General features: G+C 44.0%; 1 protein-coding gene across 1 annotated transcript in view; it reads right to left on the bottom strand.

The window, feature by feature from the left end:
• Positions 1-15,767, bottom strand: part of LSM7 (LSM7 homolog, U6 small nuclear RNA and mRNA degradation associated) — a 47,836-nt gene that overhangs the window by 12,480 nt on the left and 19,589 nt on the right. The window contains exon 2 of the mRNA XM_069649609.1: positions 3,880-3,970. Within this exon, the coding sequence (XP_069505710.1) occupies positions 3,880-3,970 (91 nt within the window). The remainder of the gene's footprint in view (positions 1-3,879; positions 3,971-15,767) is intronic.

Raw genomic sequence — 15,767 nt, 5'->3', positions numbered from 1 at the left:
TACCATTCATGTCCCCCAAACATGTCAAAACCCTGGAGGTCTACCTGAACGCAGAACTAACTACGATGAGGCATGTTAATGATCTGGCATCCTCAGCCTCCTACACTGCCAAACGTACAATTCTTGAGCCCCAACAATTGCCTCGCGCCATCTAGAGCCATCATTGTGAGCAAACCGACTACTGCAGGGCCTTATTCAAGGGCACATCCACGTCCATTCTAGCCAAGTTACAGCTGCTTCAAAACAAATCCCAGCGGGCAGCTCTGGGACTCCACAAATCAGACCACATTTCTGCAACCCGCCGAGAAGTCCATTGGCTACCAATAAAAGCTTGGATTGACTTCAAAACCTTGACGATAGCTCACTGCTGTATCTACAATGAAGCCCCCATATATCTGAACCACTGCATCACAAAGAAACAGCACCGTCGCTCACTCTGCTCCTCCAACCAGCTTAACTTAGTTGTCCACGCTATAAACAAGCCAGAGCAGAGGGGGTTAGTTTCAGCACCATGGCCCGAACTGTGGAACTCCCTACCGCCACACTTAAGAAATGGAACCTCCTACTCAGAATTCAAGAAACTGTTGAAAATCTGGTTATTCAATCAGTATGACTGTCTCCTACTTTCAGGGCCGGTGCAAGGAATTTTGTCACCCTAGGCAAACTGTCAGATTGGCGCCGCCACCACGATCTTTCTGGGTCCTAACCCTTCTCAACCAACCGTCACCATTTTGTTACGGATTACTGCAACCCATTACATTACCGTCACCTAACACATTGCTCACGTCTTCTGCTGTGTATGGATTCCAATGCACTTTCTTCACATTAAACTGCAAGAGCACTAGCATGTCGCTGGTACACTGTATCCAGGCTTTGCCCCAACTTCTTGATTCTATGACCTGTAACGCTTTACTCTGAAAATACTCTGTACAAACGCTGTGGGTCTCGGCGTCACACAAATGTTAAAATAAAAAAAGTCAGGAACGTAATTTAAATCCATTACTTAATGTACTTAAGCTACTCGAGTACCAACGTAGGTTGGTTGATATTGTATCTAAATACGTTCTATGTAAAATACTTGGCGAAATCGCCATATAAATAACACCATCATTAATTAACACATTGAACACCAATGTTGTGAGGGTGTACGCAATTTCTTGCAGTCCACTGTCTCAGCATTCCAAACGGCTTGGGGTTTCTCATGATTTCTGTTGCTTTATAAATTATAAAAAGCAACAGAAATCATGAGAAACCCAAGCCGTTACAATTATTTTCAACATATCCAGAGAAGAGACTGTTGTGTAGTTTTGATGCCCAAATTAGGAACCAATATTTTATCAAAGTGAATGTGCATTATTTTAGATTTAAAACCACCCAAGTATGAGAAATATTATGTGAGCTGTAACTGCAGTAAATAAATTGTAAACTTGGTTACAAGGACTGCTTCTCCTTTTGATTTTATAGCAGGTGGGGTTGAAAGCATAATTGTGCAGATTGATGGTTTCACAGAAAATAAAAGCAAACTGTTAGGTTGTATGCCTAAACGTAAAGTGAAGTCAACCCTTACATTTGATTCAAATTGTGGTGCAAGTGCAGTCCCAATGAAATTCAGGCGAGGGATCATTCATCAAATTATTGTGATGCCATTTTAGGTGATAATCAATTCATATTCAAACATGCTTGTTTTTTGTTCGACAGTGTGAGGGTGGGATTGTTAGATGCTAAATTATTAACCTGGAGATTGTCAGATTATACATTTCGGTGGTTAGCTTTTAGGCTTCCTTGGATAGGGCGTCTCCCAATTGATTTATACATACTCTGCCATGAAAAAGCGAAAGGTTTGAACAAGACCTTTCTGCGCCAAATAATACTTTTATGTGTCACGATTTATGGAGACTAGCATGTATTGCTTCTGGAAACACTACTCCAAACACACAGTGTATTCTTATGACAAAATTGAAATACAAAAACACTTGCACCCCTCCGATATCATTATTAACCTTGCATGGGCTGTTCAAATTGTAGTAGCAAATCAGTAATTTTCCCCAATCGTCTTTTTTTAAATACATTATATAACCACAACAAAAGAGAACATATTTCCATTTATATTAGGGCATTTATTTTCTTTCTATTGTCGGGTTGTTTGATTGCATTTAGCCACACGCGTTTCATCCTCCTAGGCATTTCTCAAGGCTATAGGACTTGTTCATTCAATGCTATGCATACCTCCTCTCGCTGTGTGAAGTCGATCCGTACAGTAGCATATAATGCAGCATTTCAGGAAAGTATTTACTGATTATATGTCCAATTGCTAATGCAAGTGAACTTTCAGCACATTTCTCCGTTTCCACATAAAAAATATTCTTACTGGTGAACCATGTTACTGTATTCTGTGAAATGTCCATCCCATGCTACCTATGGTAGCGTTCGCCATGTCCGGCATGAGCCTGAGACTATGTTGGACGCTCAGAGAAGCCATTACTGCATCATGTTGGGTGTGTAAAGAGGCCATATGTGATTCAACGCTGAATCCACATCGTCTGCATTTGCCCAGGAGGGTTTAAAAATGTTGCAGCCACCACCAAACAAGGTGGATGCAAAAAGTGTCAAAGGTTCAAAGAATGTGATTGGAAGCTGCACGTGCATTCAGCTGCCAAGAGTGTTGCAAGAAAAGGAATGTTGTACATTATGCTGGTCTATCGCTGGGACATGTTTTGAAGCAGCTAGAAGACTCACCCAAAGACGACTATGGTTACAAAGTTTAGGACAGATCCCACAGCAGAGCCTCCCAAGGCAAAGTGCTGCTGGCTTCTGCAGAATTAGCAACCAAATATAAATGAATTTTTAGTTACTTTAATGTTTTTCTCAATTGCCCTGAAGTGTGTAGGGTTTCTCAAAGGGTATTTCAGTTGTGGCTTGCGGTTTATAAGAAAATTAGATTCATATTTTCTGATTTTGTACAGCTACACTACTGAAGCTGCAAATGTTGAAGAAACTGTATCAGACTTGACTTTTCTGTTTTTATTGGAGATGGTTGAAAATGGCATTTGCTACACAATTACCTTGTTTGGTTGCACTTCAGGAAGTTGCTTGCTACTGACGATCGTGTTTTAATGTACTGTAAAAGTCATAGCTCTCAGCAGGTTTAAAGCATATGCATGACATGTCTCGAGGTTTTCTGAAACTGAACTAAAAAAACATTTTAAAACTCAACTCGGGTTCAGCATGTTATTCAATTTAGTTTCAGGTGTTACTTATATAGTTTGGGTGCAGTATTGGGTGACATGGGTGGGATTTCTAGGGGGTCCACAGAAGAAAAGGACCACAGAGAAAAGGGATTAAGCTAAAAGGAGACATGGCCCATAGGAGAAGTTGTAGTTATGCTTCTCTGTGCGCCATTAAGAAACCTTCTAAGAGGTCAATAGGACCAATACGCAAAGGCAGGCCAGTAGTAGGCACTCCTATATTTACTTTGAAGTAAAACTGGGGGACGAAGGGCATCTCCGGTAAGCCTTGGATGACTTGGCAATACTGAGAATTCCTAGTTTACAAATCAGTAACTACTGCCACTTTTATCTACTAACAACTGATAGTTGAAATAGTGACCTTGGTTTATGAAACTATGCTGTATTCAGCATCATTGGTAAATTATTGAACCACATGGGTATAATCGAGCAGTGCACTCCCTGTACTTTAGCATATTTGTTATCTTTATTGAATAAACGGCAAGGTCTCATAACGCAAACCACGTCTCATCCTAACTCCCGGCAGCTTTGATAAAATAAACATTACAGAAGAGAAATCCATTTCAAAACATGCTTTAGAGAATAATCGATTGGTAGAGGAAATGCTATACATTTTCAATAAATGATCACCTACCTTCTCTGCCACCTTGAAATTTCACTCTAATAGTTTTGTCGATATACTTAGAGAGATCCAAGATACTCTCCTTCTTCTTCTTCTCTTTGTCCTGTACCAAAACATAAAAGGCTGTTGAATTCAAACACCACCAAGAAAACAGTCAGTGCATGTGGGTTAATATTCAAGCTATGTGGCGTGTAAGGCTTGCCTTGAACACCCTTCTCCATCTCGCCTATCCGCCCTGGGTGCTTTCAGATAAAGTGTAAATAGGTATACAGCAACAAACATTGCTAAATGAAAGGTGTTTGCTTTACATGCTTGAATTCGAAGACACTCAGCAAATAATAGGTCACAGATCTATTTTCAGTGATGGTTGCAGAGCGGGGGGAGAAGAAGGGCAAGAGAGAGAAGAGCGAAAGGGAGCGGGAGAGAATATATATTATATATACACACACACACATACAGATGTTATCACTTGAATAACGCACTGAAAAGTTAGCAATTGGTGAAATGTTGCTTCTTTTAAAGATATCTCGGCTAATGATCATTCTCAAAAGAGATTTTATAATGTATTTATGTTTTAGTTCAAATCAGAACTTTTCATAAAATAACACGTTAATTTCACATAAATTAATAAATCACAATTGTTAGGCAAGGTTTGTATGCAGTACCCTCTGGGACCACTACACACAACTAGGCCTACAGGTGTAAGCAAAACCAAACTTTGGTATAAGTTTGGTACCACACAGTTTTTGGTAGCGGGCTGAGCAGCCAGGCTTATCTCAAGAGGGAATGTGAGCTTGTAATGAGGTTACACAGATGTCTACAATCACAAGTAATCAAATAGACTCTTATACTCAAGGTTTCTTGGTAAAACACTATTAATTTATTACACAGTTAGAAATTAATTCACTAAAAGGAGGCAATCAATATCACACGAAAATATACTACAGTACTTCACACTATCCGGTTCGGAGGCATTTAAACTACTTTGAAGGAGGAGCAAAATGGCATTCAGAGCATTTGTAGTAGGAGCAAAAAAGCATAATTTAATAAAACTAATAATAGAGTTACTCTTAAACAGTGCAAATAGAGTTCACCAGAGAAGTGGTTCCAATGCAATAGATAGGCCAAAGTCAATGGGCTAGAGTCTTGTATAAGAAAAATGGTTCTGGTAGTTTAAATGGTAAGTCTTTGCCACGCTTCTCAGAAGTCGTTCATAGAAGAAAGAAGAAAGGTTTGTATGTCAGGTCACAAGCTGACTAGGCCTGCAAGTTGCCAAAGTTTCACGCACTTTTGCAGTGAGAGGTAAGTTCTCTCGGTCGGGTTTTCACAGTACGTTATATTGAAGAAAAATATGCAGCTGAAGACTTTTGTTCCTAGCAGTTCCTGCAGATTTCACTGTTCCTGGGCCTCAGTCATGAGGACAAGAGGGAGGTCGTCGGGGGGACTCCTGCACTGCACGGGGACAGGTTGCAAAGCTGGCAAACTGGCAAATCTTCGATTCCGGTAGCTGTCGTCAAGCACACAAACTGGTGTCCTTCTCCCTGGCTATTCAGTTTCCTGCAGCACGCAGAGGAAAATACAACCAGCTCCGAGAATGGTGTCCAGGTGGCTTATGAGTTAATTGGTCAAACCAACTCAAAAGGGAGAAGTTGTCCTTGAGGGGCTTTTCTGTCGAGATGAACTTGGCGATTCGGACCTGCAGCAGGGCTTCACCAGGCAAACCAACGGTCCAGGAGTTGCAGCAGCCGTCCTCTTCCAGCTCATCTTCGGTTCTTTCGTTCCAGTAGTCTACTCTGCCTTCCAAGCCAAGAGACTCGCCTTTTAGACAGTTTTCTCCCATTCATTCCAGCCTAATGAATCCTCTCCCAGCAGGGAGGCTGTCCTTGCCGGACAGTCAGCCAGCCAATCACGCCAGAGTGCATTTGGGTCTCCTAGGAGACCAAGTACAGGGAGTTCCGGGCACCTCCCTCACTACCTGTCCACCCCAGACACTCGGGTGCCAGAGGCGGTCTTCAGTCCTGAAGCCTGCCAAAGTCATAGGAACAAAAGGACCAAACCTGGTTTGGCGCACAGAGAAACTCTAGAAGGACCTTGCCAAAAACAAAATGGTGAAAAAAGAAGACCGGGACAAGGGGGACTCATACACCATCTTGAAAAACATGGCTTCCGTGATTTTTAGCTACTGGTGTTCGTGGTCCGGAAAAATCATGGTAGTTCGTTGTGAAACCACTGCCACCAGCCATTTCGATAGGAAAGGGTAGCCTTTGAATGCTACATGAGTTTCTAGACATAGGGGATAGTAGGTAACCCCTCCAGCACTCTATTGGAAGATAGTGTGTGCTGGGTCTAGGAATTTAAAAAGACTAGTAAAGTCAATTTAACTTTACATTCTCTGGGAACCAATAGTTTATCCCAGAGAAGGTGTTTAAACCTTGTGACAGCCTAAAAGGCTTCCCTGTTTCACTGCACTGAGGGTGCAGTGTGACACCTGAAAAGATGATGCCTATGTAGTTGTCGAAAACTCCATTATCCATGAATACAAGAGTAAAACACACATCAAAATACAGGAGAGTGGGAAAAAAGGCTCACACTCTCTCCAGGTAAAAAGATCAAGTCCTCAAAATCCAGTAAAGTTGCTGGGGGTCTCTAAGGTGAAGGGAATTAGCACATTTTTGAGAATTCTCCCCAACAATAAAAAGGAACACAGTCCATACTTATGACATTGTTGACATGTTAGAAATTTACAATTAATCAGTCAGCAGACTTCATGCATATGACCCCCCACACAGCCCTTGGTTTCAGGCCCTCATAGTACATAAAATATTTCTTAGTGGGCATCATCTGGCTTACAGACATGAAAGCCGAGAGCTTCCTAGACGTTCTTGCATGTTTGTCCATACCCAATAAAGTGCCATGTGTGTGTGGTCTGTGTTTAAGCAATAGTTCCAAAAGTCCAAACATTTTATGCTCTCATAGTCTTGGATTAGTTTCCCCAAGAGAGGTCATGTATAACGGCTCCAATTCAGGGCATCCAGTAAAAACAGGTCTTGCAGTTTCTGCATTAGTGCGACTTTGGAAATTCCAACAATACCTCTCGTCTTCGGGTAAACCCCATCTGACTCCCCAAATGGTCCGCAGTGGTAAAAGATTACAGCGCAACATAATGCGCACCTGTCAGACTCCTGGGTGGGGACACTGAACACAGTACCCCCAGGGCTTTCCATAAGTGTGAGTCAGTGTTTACTGCTGAATAGCCTTTCAGTTTTACCAGATGTGTGTATTTACAACACCAGTCCCATCTGGTGAGTTGCCTTCAGAAGACCCCTTTTACTGTTTCAAAGTCGTTACAGCGGGCTGGGTCCGGGTGTCATTGCATTAAATCAAATTGCTCATTATTTAATTTCATATAGATTAAGCCTCGCAATAGAGGCTCCATGTGCAAGCTTCTACCCTGCACTGCTAACACTGGACACTGCGGAATAGAGATGTTATGTGCAGTATTCTTCTTCTTAACGCTGTACCAGTCAAAGAGATCAAACCTAGTTCTAGGCGCTATTATTCCATTTGGGTCGATCTAGGCAGCCCCAAGACATTACGCCAAAAGTGCCCCTACAATCCATTTAGACAACTAAAATCGCGCATAGTTAGTGCCTCCAGTCCATATAGAATCACTGTTTGTACCGCGCATGCTGGCTGACAAACTTACCGCACAGGGCACGCCGGTGCTTCGCTTTTCTAGTTTTCAGGTCTATAATGTTTTCAGGTCTATAATGTTGGAATAATTGGCCCTATTTGAAATCATGATAGCCAGATATTTGTAGTAGTCAGCATACTGAATCACTACCAGAGTTGTGGTCATAACGGGGCGATTGATTTTCCGTGGGAGAACAACATGATCTTCGTCTTACTTAAATTTACAGCCAGCCCATTGGCCCTAGCATATCTCCCCATTCATTTGACATAGCTTTTAGGCCTGAAATGGTCTGGTCAAGTCAAACATGACCAGGTAATAAGCATAAAGCATGGCAGGCACAGGTTTACTTCCAATTTTGGGAGGGCATCTAGCTAAACTCTCCAAACAAGCTGGTAGGTCCGCCAGGTATAAATTAAACACCAGGGGAGTCAGCACACACCCTTGCTCGACTCCCCTGTTAATGTTTACTAGTCTAGACAAATTACCATTGTTGCCCAGAGAGAAGTGCGCCTTGTTGTTGCTGTGGAAACCATCAGAATTTCCAACAGGCACTCGGGTCAATTCTTTACCCTTAATTTATCCCACAACCGTGCACAGTCCACCTGTAAAATGCTGCTCGAAAGTCCACAAACACAACATATAGGGGAGGACTTTTTATACTAGCTCTCGACACAAAGGCGTCTAGGAGTCTAATGTTATGGAGTGTACTGGAACCAGGGCAGAAGCCAGTGTAAAAGGGGACCGAGAACGTTCTCCCTTTCGACCCAGGATGGTAGGTGAGTCCGTACACAGGAGGTAAACAGTTTCCCAGTAACATCTAACATAGATAGTAATCTATGGTTCTCTGGTCTCAGTCTCCTGCTTTATACACTGGCAACAGAATGGCCCTTTCCCAGGACGATGGGATGGCTTTTTCTCTACATACTCTCTCAAATAGCTGTATCAACAGCATTGCCCATCCTCTGGGATCTTCACGGCTGCCGACAGGGCATTTAGGCCTGGAGCTCTCGAGTTTTTCAGCCGTTCTTGTAGGTCTACTATGCTGGGAGACAAGGGTACCTTGCCATTTCCCCCCCATCTTCAGGTTTTTTGTTATCTCTACACTGAACCTCTGAGGAGAACAGGCCTGTTCCCCAATAGAATTTATCCTGGGCTGCTCTTTTGCACTTTTCGCCCGTGTCAATACTTGCCACATTGTTTGCATGTTTTTGCTGCATACGGCTAGCATCATATTTGACCAGTCCCCGTTTAACCCTTGACATTTATAGTGCTTGAGCCCATTCCTATAGTCATTTTTAACCTTTTTTGTTTCTTTCAAGGTTTCTGCTATTGGTTTGTCTATGGATTTAATTTGACACAGTGGTTTTCTTAGATTGGCTTTAGCCCTCTTAATTCCAGGGTCAAAACTGTGAGTTTTCCATTTATCAGAACAGTCCTTCAGCTGTCCCTTGACAACTCCCCACCACACACGTCATTCCATATATCCACTCTTCAATATCATTAGCTGTGGCTCTATAAAAGAAATGCGGGGTTGAACTAGCTACCACGCTCAGGGCAGAGCAAGGTTTAAGAATATTCGAGTGGGACCAGCTTATGCGCTTGCCACCAGAATTCACCTCCACCTCCCCCAAACTCTGTGTGTCTCTATCCTCCCGAGCACCCCAGCTCCAGGCACAACATGGCGTGATCACTACAGAGGTTGTGCAATTACTGAGGTTTATATTATCAATAGTACCAGATAACTTTGGCATTGCTTTCTCAAAAAAAGAAATCTGGGTCACCTCATCCAGAGATTCTCCTTACAAACCATTTGGCTCCTGCTTGCAGGTTAGAAGAGCTTGCTGAACTTCAGACTCATTTGTGAACGTACTTTTGACTCCAAGGCATGTGGTGCCAGACAAATATATGCTTGTGACTTTACACTAGTGTTCTGCAATTTGGCTTCCAATAAATACTGCACCTCAACCACATTTCTAATTTTTTTTTTTTTTACTACTCCGCATGATTCACAAAACAGTACCATTTTAAACGTACAATACCACAAAAAGTAAGTATTGCTCATAGTAGTAACAGGGATCGAAATTTGGATTGGATAAGCAAAAGCTAAAAGCAGCTCCTGGGTAGCCAGCATTAACAAGTGAAGGAACTACCACTGGGGAACATAGGGCAACTACATAGAGTTCTGCAAGTCTTACTTCCACATAAGATGCAAACCTACAATATTGTCCATTATTTATGACCCTTATGCTTTAAATGCTGTATAGATGTGCCCTAATGTTTATTTATAGATTGTCCCAAATGCACAAAGTCATAGGGGTGTGCATGTTTCACATCAGTTGGCCTGGGAAGCCAAAAGGAGCTCCTGGTAGCTGCCTCAAGCTATCCAGGCTCTTCTAGGCTACAAGCAGAAGCTAAATGGCTCCCCTGAATTTCGAGCCCCGAAATAATAACAGGATTGGTCACCAATAAATCGCAAACTAGTGTACAAATAGGATTGTAACCAACAATGTAAGGACATATGTTCCTGACCTATATATAACTGTACACTTACCAACTAATATCCACTAAACTGTCATGATTATGTTTCATTACAGCCTTATTCTAGTGGGGCATCTCTTGCAATTGATGAAAATGTACCCTAACTATTGATGCTTATGTTGACTTCTGTATTCTTTTGTTCAAGTTATAATGTTATGGGAAAAATCTAATTCTACAATTTAGCTGTTTCCTTCTCCTTTTCTGTTTCTTTGACTGCAGAATAGACTCGAGACTTCTGCTCTATTTCTATCTGCTTATTTATTAATATATCAGGACATCATATGTTGTGTTTTGTTGCTTTGATAAGAGAAGCTTTTTGTAATAATATTGCATCAAAAGAAGCCGTTTCTCCCATTTAGATTGAGTACACTTGTACAATGCAATATATTTATCATGTTCACCCTTGGGGTTTCTAGACTACATCACTAGTATAAACGATTGGTGATTCATTGAAAAAACACCACGTATTTAATTGTAAATAATTACATATTAAATCTTTAGTATGTTCTAACTTTGTTTGGCGGCTACCCCTCTTCTGATACTCCAAAATAACAAGCAGATACCCATTCATTCACTTTGGTTTTATAATCGAATTGTAAGCACAGACATGTATGGGCGTTCTTAATGGATTATATTTCAAGTCATCTAACATGTACTTAAGGATATTGTGTTAATAAGATTGTTTTTATAGACTTATGAAAATCGGCATTGCCTAGTAGTCAAGTTATGTTTGCAGCGTGCGCTGTGTGCTACTGCTAATGGCACCCTGGTCTCCAGAAGTAGCAACAGCAATGATGGACTACCTTGAGTCTAGACCAATGGCAGCTATCGTCCCCCTGCCCTAAACAACAGTCATTGCCACGGCCTTGAAACGTCCTATACTTAACAATACTGTGCATTACGCCTGAGCATGAGGTGTTGTACTCACCTGGTCATCAGAGTTCATATGCTTGGTTTCCACTTCATTCATTATTTGGCCCCTCAGGTGTTTTGGACTTCAACTAGCATCATCTCTAGCCAGCAGAGGATAATGGGATTTGTAGTCGAAAACATCTGGAGGGGCACATAATGACTAACCATTCTCTATGGTGTCCAGGATACAGGAGTCGTGACAATGCTTGTGACAGTTCTGGCATTTAGTAGAATTAGTGAGAGCAGGCTTGCCTTGTAATTTCTGAGGAATGGTTATATCTCGAATTCTATATTTCCATCAGTTTTCACTGTTTTGCGGATGGTCTCGTCCAAAGGCCTCAGAAAACCCTCAGAATCTCCACTGACTTCAGTGCAGTGTTATCATTATGTATTACCTAGCTAATCACTCCTTGTACACGCCAATTCCTTCCTCTGTAATAGCCAAATGGTGTCCCTCTTTCACGAGGCAGGTCAGTGGTGTGGAATTCCAATACACCCTCCCAGGACAAGTTCTTTGTTGTCCGGGACAAGAGGATTTCATAAAAAAATATTGTGCCCTTGGCAAGTAGACCGTAGGTAAAGTTTGTTTAGGCGTGTCAGACTTCAAAATACTCTGAACTATTGTGGCCCTGGAAGGATCATGGCTACCAAGTGTGCGGTGGTGGCTTGGCTGCACGGCTCCAGTAACTCTGAGGGTTGCGTTGTGATTCGCGAATCGTATTGCCGGCTTGGGTAGGTGAAGAAAGTGAACACATTGACTTGGCCACATCGACCTGATATGGTATCCCCATGTCCACAACAGCACCCATCAGCAGTAAACGTATATTCCATGCTATAAACAATTCCCTTTTGGATAAAAGAAAACAAAGAATCGGTTTTCAGAAGCTGCTGACTGTATTTACAATTAGGTTCAGTGCGGCGGGACACTGGACCTCGTTGTCAGGTCCTTTCCTCAAGTCTGCTAGCCAGTGCTGTCAGGGGCCAATTTCACCTGATTCATCTTGCCCGCAGCCCCTCGTTTCTACTTACGGAGAGGCAGCGACTCCTGGCAAAGGGGACAGGAGACAGAGCCGGTGGCGATCTTGCACCTAGCCGGTGAACATTTGTGCACCGGTTAGCTGCAAGTGCTGAGGTGCCTCTGTCGGTACTACTACATGGCTGCTCTGCCTCTACACTGTTTGGGACTCTTCTATACTCACCACAGTATCTTTGTATACAGTCTACTTGGTTGCTGGACAGCTGTGTGATCGTGGGTGTGTGCAGTGACTGCAGGGCTGACTGCCGCTTGAGCCGTCCTCAGACTACTCTATTGAGACTGTTGCACTGAACCTCCACATTGTTTTACTCAGCCTATCTGGCTGTTCGATCGTTCTGACGGCAGTGACTGTTGGGCCGTCCCCGGGCTACAAAGTGCAAGGTAAAGTTCAGTCTGCAGGCTGCCGGTGGTTTGGCAGGTTTACAGAGTCTGCATATCAATTGCAGATTGTTAGAACTGTAATACAAGGAATTGCCTGAAAGGTCATCTATGCACTGAGAAGTGAAAGTGTGGGGTATTCTCCCTTTGCTGACCCCAATCATACGCCCATTAATTCTGACCCTCAGTGCTCAGACTTGTCCTATTCGACTGAATAGGTCTCTATGGTGGAGCAGCCGCACAAAGCCTGTATTATATTGGACCAGAGCCGGGTAGGTACAACGTCTATGGTTAAACCTGCATCTACGACCCTGGAGCTCATCACATCGTCAACCCAAACTGCTCCTAGAATAACAGACTCGGCTGTTCAGAGAGATGGATCTTTCGGAATCTCCGAACCTATTCAATTCTGGTAAAAGCAATTCCATCAGGTCATTTGGCCCCTTGAGATTTTCCTATGAGCCATCGCCAACTCAAGCTCATTCACTGAAGCTCATAGAGCCTCTAGGTGAGCAAACAACCCTGGCCCCAACCATCCCTCCTTGCACTAAACTTTGTATTGAACTCTTGTGAAGCTGCGTGAGAATCTCTCTGAGGAGTTCAAAACAACAAAATATTATTTTAACTTTCAACGCAAAAATTCCATTCTTAGAGCATCCAACATAATAAATAAACTCTGAAGCTCCCATCATAGGGACGGAAAACTGCGATATTGATCCTCCTTTTTAAGAAGGGTGACGGGGCCAGTTGAGGCGATTATAGACCCATTGTCTTACTTGACTTGTGAGCAAGATCTTCTCTGCTGTTTCCTGATGAATATCAGAATTTGGATGGCAAATAAAAGTATGGGATAGTAATCAGTCGGAATTTAGGGCAGGGTTAGAGAAAACATCAAACACCTTTATTTGATATCTCTTATTTAGCAATAATCCAAAAACATTGAATCAACCCACTGTAAAGACTTGTAGGGGGTGTCTGTACTTCCGCTCGCTATATGGTAGAGGAGAGCCACACAAGACCCCAGCCAAGATTCTCTATTACGGTAGCAATGGACGAGCAATCAAGGCCTAGCTTCTCAGGAGGTGATGCAGGCTGGTTCTTAAGTACAGTGTAGTCCCCAAACCCCCACAAAGGAATGTCCACACACTGTATTACTGAAAACACAGTCTTTTTATAATTAATATTCAAAGGTATGTACCCGATCACAATAACGCACTTGGCACTCGGAAGTCAATAATGTTAAATATATACAAGTCTAAAGTGGTACCACTAATGTTATTGAATCTCATTAAAGTGCATCAACTGTACGGTTAAAATGTCACACAGATTAATAACGAGGAAACCAGCAATAGAGATAGGCAGGAACGTAAGATGGTTGGAACAATAGGCAGAACACTGACCCCTACCACTAGGCGCAGTTCTGAGTGGAGATCCCCTCACCTGGGCAACCTGTAAAACAAGATATATAGCACAAGCCCAGTCCATATAATGTTCGATAGTCTTACTTCTTCCTATTAAGGTTTTACCCCCCCCCAATGTACCTGGTGGAGTAGAGTTCTCTGACGATGCGCCGACCGATCCTTCTTGAGTTCCTCCCTTTCAGGCGGGAGCCACGGATCGTCGGGAGGTGTCGGGGAACTTGGCGTTCGGTGTCAGGGAATCGATGGCCCTTCTCGAGTGCCCTCCCTTTAAGGCAGGAGTCACGGGTCGTCGAACGTCCGACGGTGAACAGGGTGAACTACGGCAGGGAAGTGGCAGCTTCGTTCCTAGCGGTGCTCGTCGACGACACAGCGTTGGCGTCCTGCAAGGAAGAGGCGTGCGGGGCACCTCGGTGACGATAGTTCTGGACCGCAAAGAGATAATGAAAAACTGTGGCCCAGCAAGGGCGTTGAGTCGTCGGCGTCTCTGTGGTCTTTAGGTGGCGGGAAACCCACCGGTGGATGCTCCTCAGCGCGTCGACGGTCGGGCCTTCTCCAGCGGGAGACAAGCGGATGACGATGCAGACGAGAGAGTCTGATGATCAATTGAAGTTCTTAGGCAAACGGGAGCACGGCGGCTCCGGTCGGCGGCTCCAGTTGTCGACAGTGGCGGACAACAGTCCGAGTGCTTCTCCTTGGAGTTCCGCAGCAGTCCCCGTATCGGGTCGGCAGCCTGTCGAAGGTCTGTTTACCAGGGAGCCCTGGCAAAGATCAGCTGTGCACGATGGTCCGTCGTGGCTCGGGAAGAGGGCGCCTTGCCAGGTCCTCTCTGGGTCAGTCCTTGGAAACACAGCAGCCTTCAGATTGCGAGGGAGAGCCACAGCACTCCTTCTCGTCCAGCGGGGGTTTCAAGGTCAAGCATCAGTTACTCCAGTTACTCGTCGTAGTGGACTTCAGCTTCTGAACACGATTCCTAGCAGCGAGAGGTCCCCAGATATACTGTTGATCTCCCATTCATTCGGCTGGGTCACACTCAAGCATGCAATCACGACTACGGGCATTCATGCAGGCAGGCAGTCAATCAGGCACACAAGGTATTCAGGCCATTCACTTCTCTCCAGACACTCACAACAAGTTATGTGTATTGGGACAAGTACCGAGCCATTCAACACTCCAAGCTGCATTCATACCGGTTTCGGGCAGGGCTGTCTCAGTCATTGTGTCAACCACCAGATACTAGACACCCACAACACAGAATGCATATTCGTCATACACTCTATTCACCCAGGTCCCACCCACAGGAGGTACCCAAAACATACATCACCGGGAAGGCTCCAGCTAGTCTGGCCAGGCCTTCACAACAACACCATATATGGCATTTCCACCCAACAGCTAGTCAGGGGGAAGGGACAGAGTCAGGGTTTACCAGGACTTTGGGAAAACAAGGTAATGGGTAATAGAAAGCAAGAGGCCACCGGGGCCATCTTGTTTTCCATCAGGAATCAACTGATCCCAATGGCAGGGCCGGGGTATCCCAAAATGGAGGATACTCCGCGCACCTGTCAAATTCAGCATGGCGCTGCCACCAGCCCATACCCTGCTCTGCGGGCCACCCACAGGTGCCCAAAAACATACACTAGGGGCACAGGGTTGCACCCCCAACCCATGGATGCCATAAGGGTATCCCACGGGTCCGTTCACCAAACCAAAAGAGAGAGAGCTGCACCGCCAGGAGTCCCACATGAACTCCTGCACGGAAAACACGACAGAACACACGATAAAAAGCAGTAAAGGACAAGGATACGGAAGCCCTGTCCCTCCGATGCATTTCCAGCATCACACCCACTAAGTGTTATTTTTGCAAGCTTTTGACAAGTGAATCGCATTAAGCGATAGGGAAAGTTACACAACACGGGTTGCCCTA

This window comes from Ambystoma mexicanum, chromosome 1p (assembly GCF_040938575.1).
Source record: "Ambystoma mexicanum isolate Mex_15411 chromosome 1p, UKY_AmexF1_1, whole genome shotgun sequence".
NCBI lineage: Eukaryota > Metazoa > Chordata > Amphibia > Caudata > Ambystomatidae > Ambystoma > Ambystoma mexicanum.
This window is presented reverse-complemented; position numbering and strand designations above follow the sequence as displayed.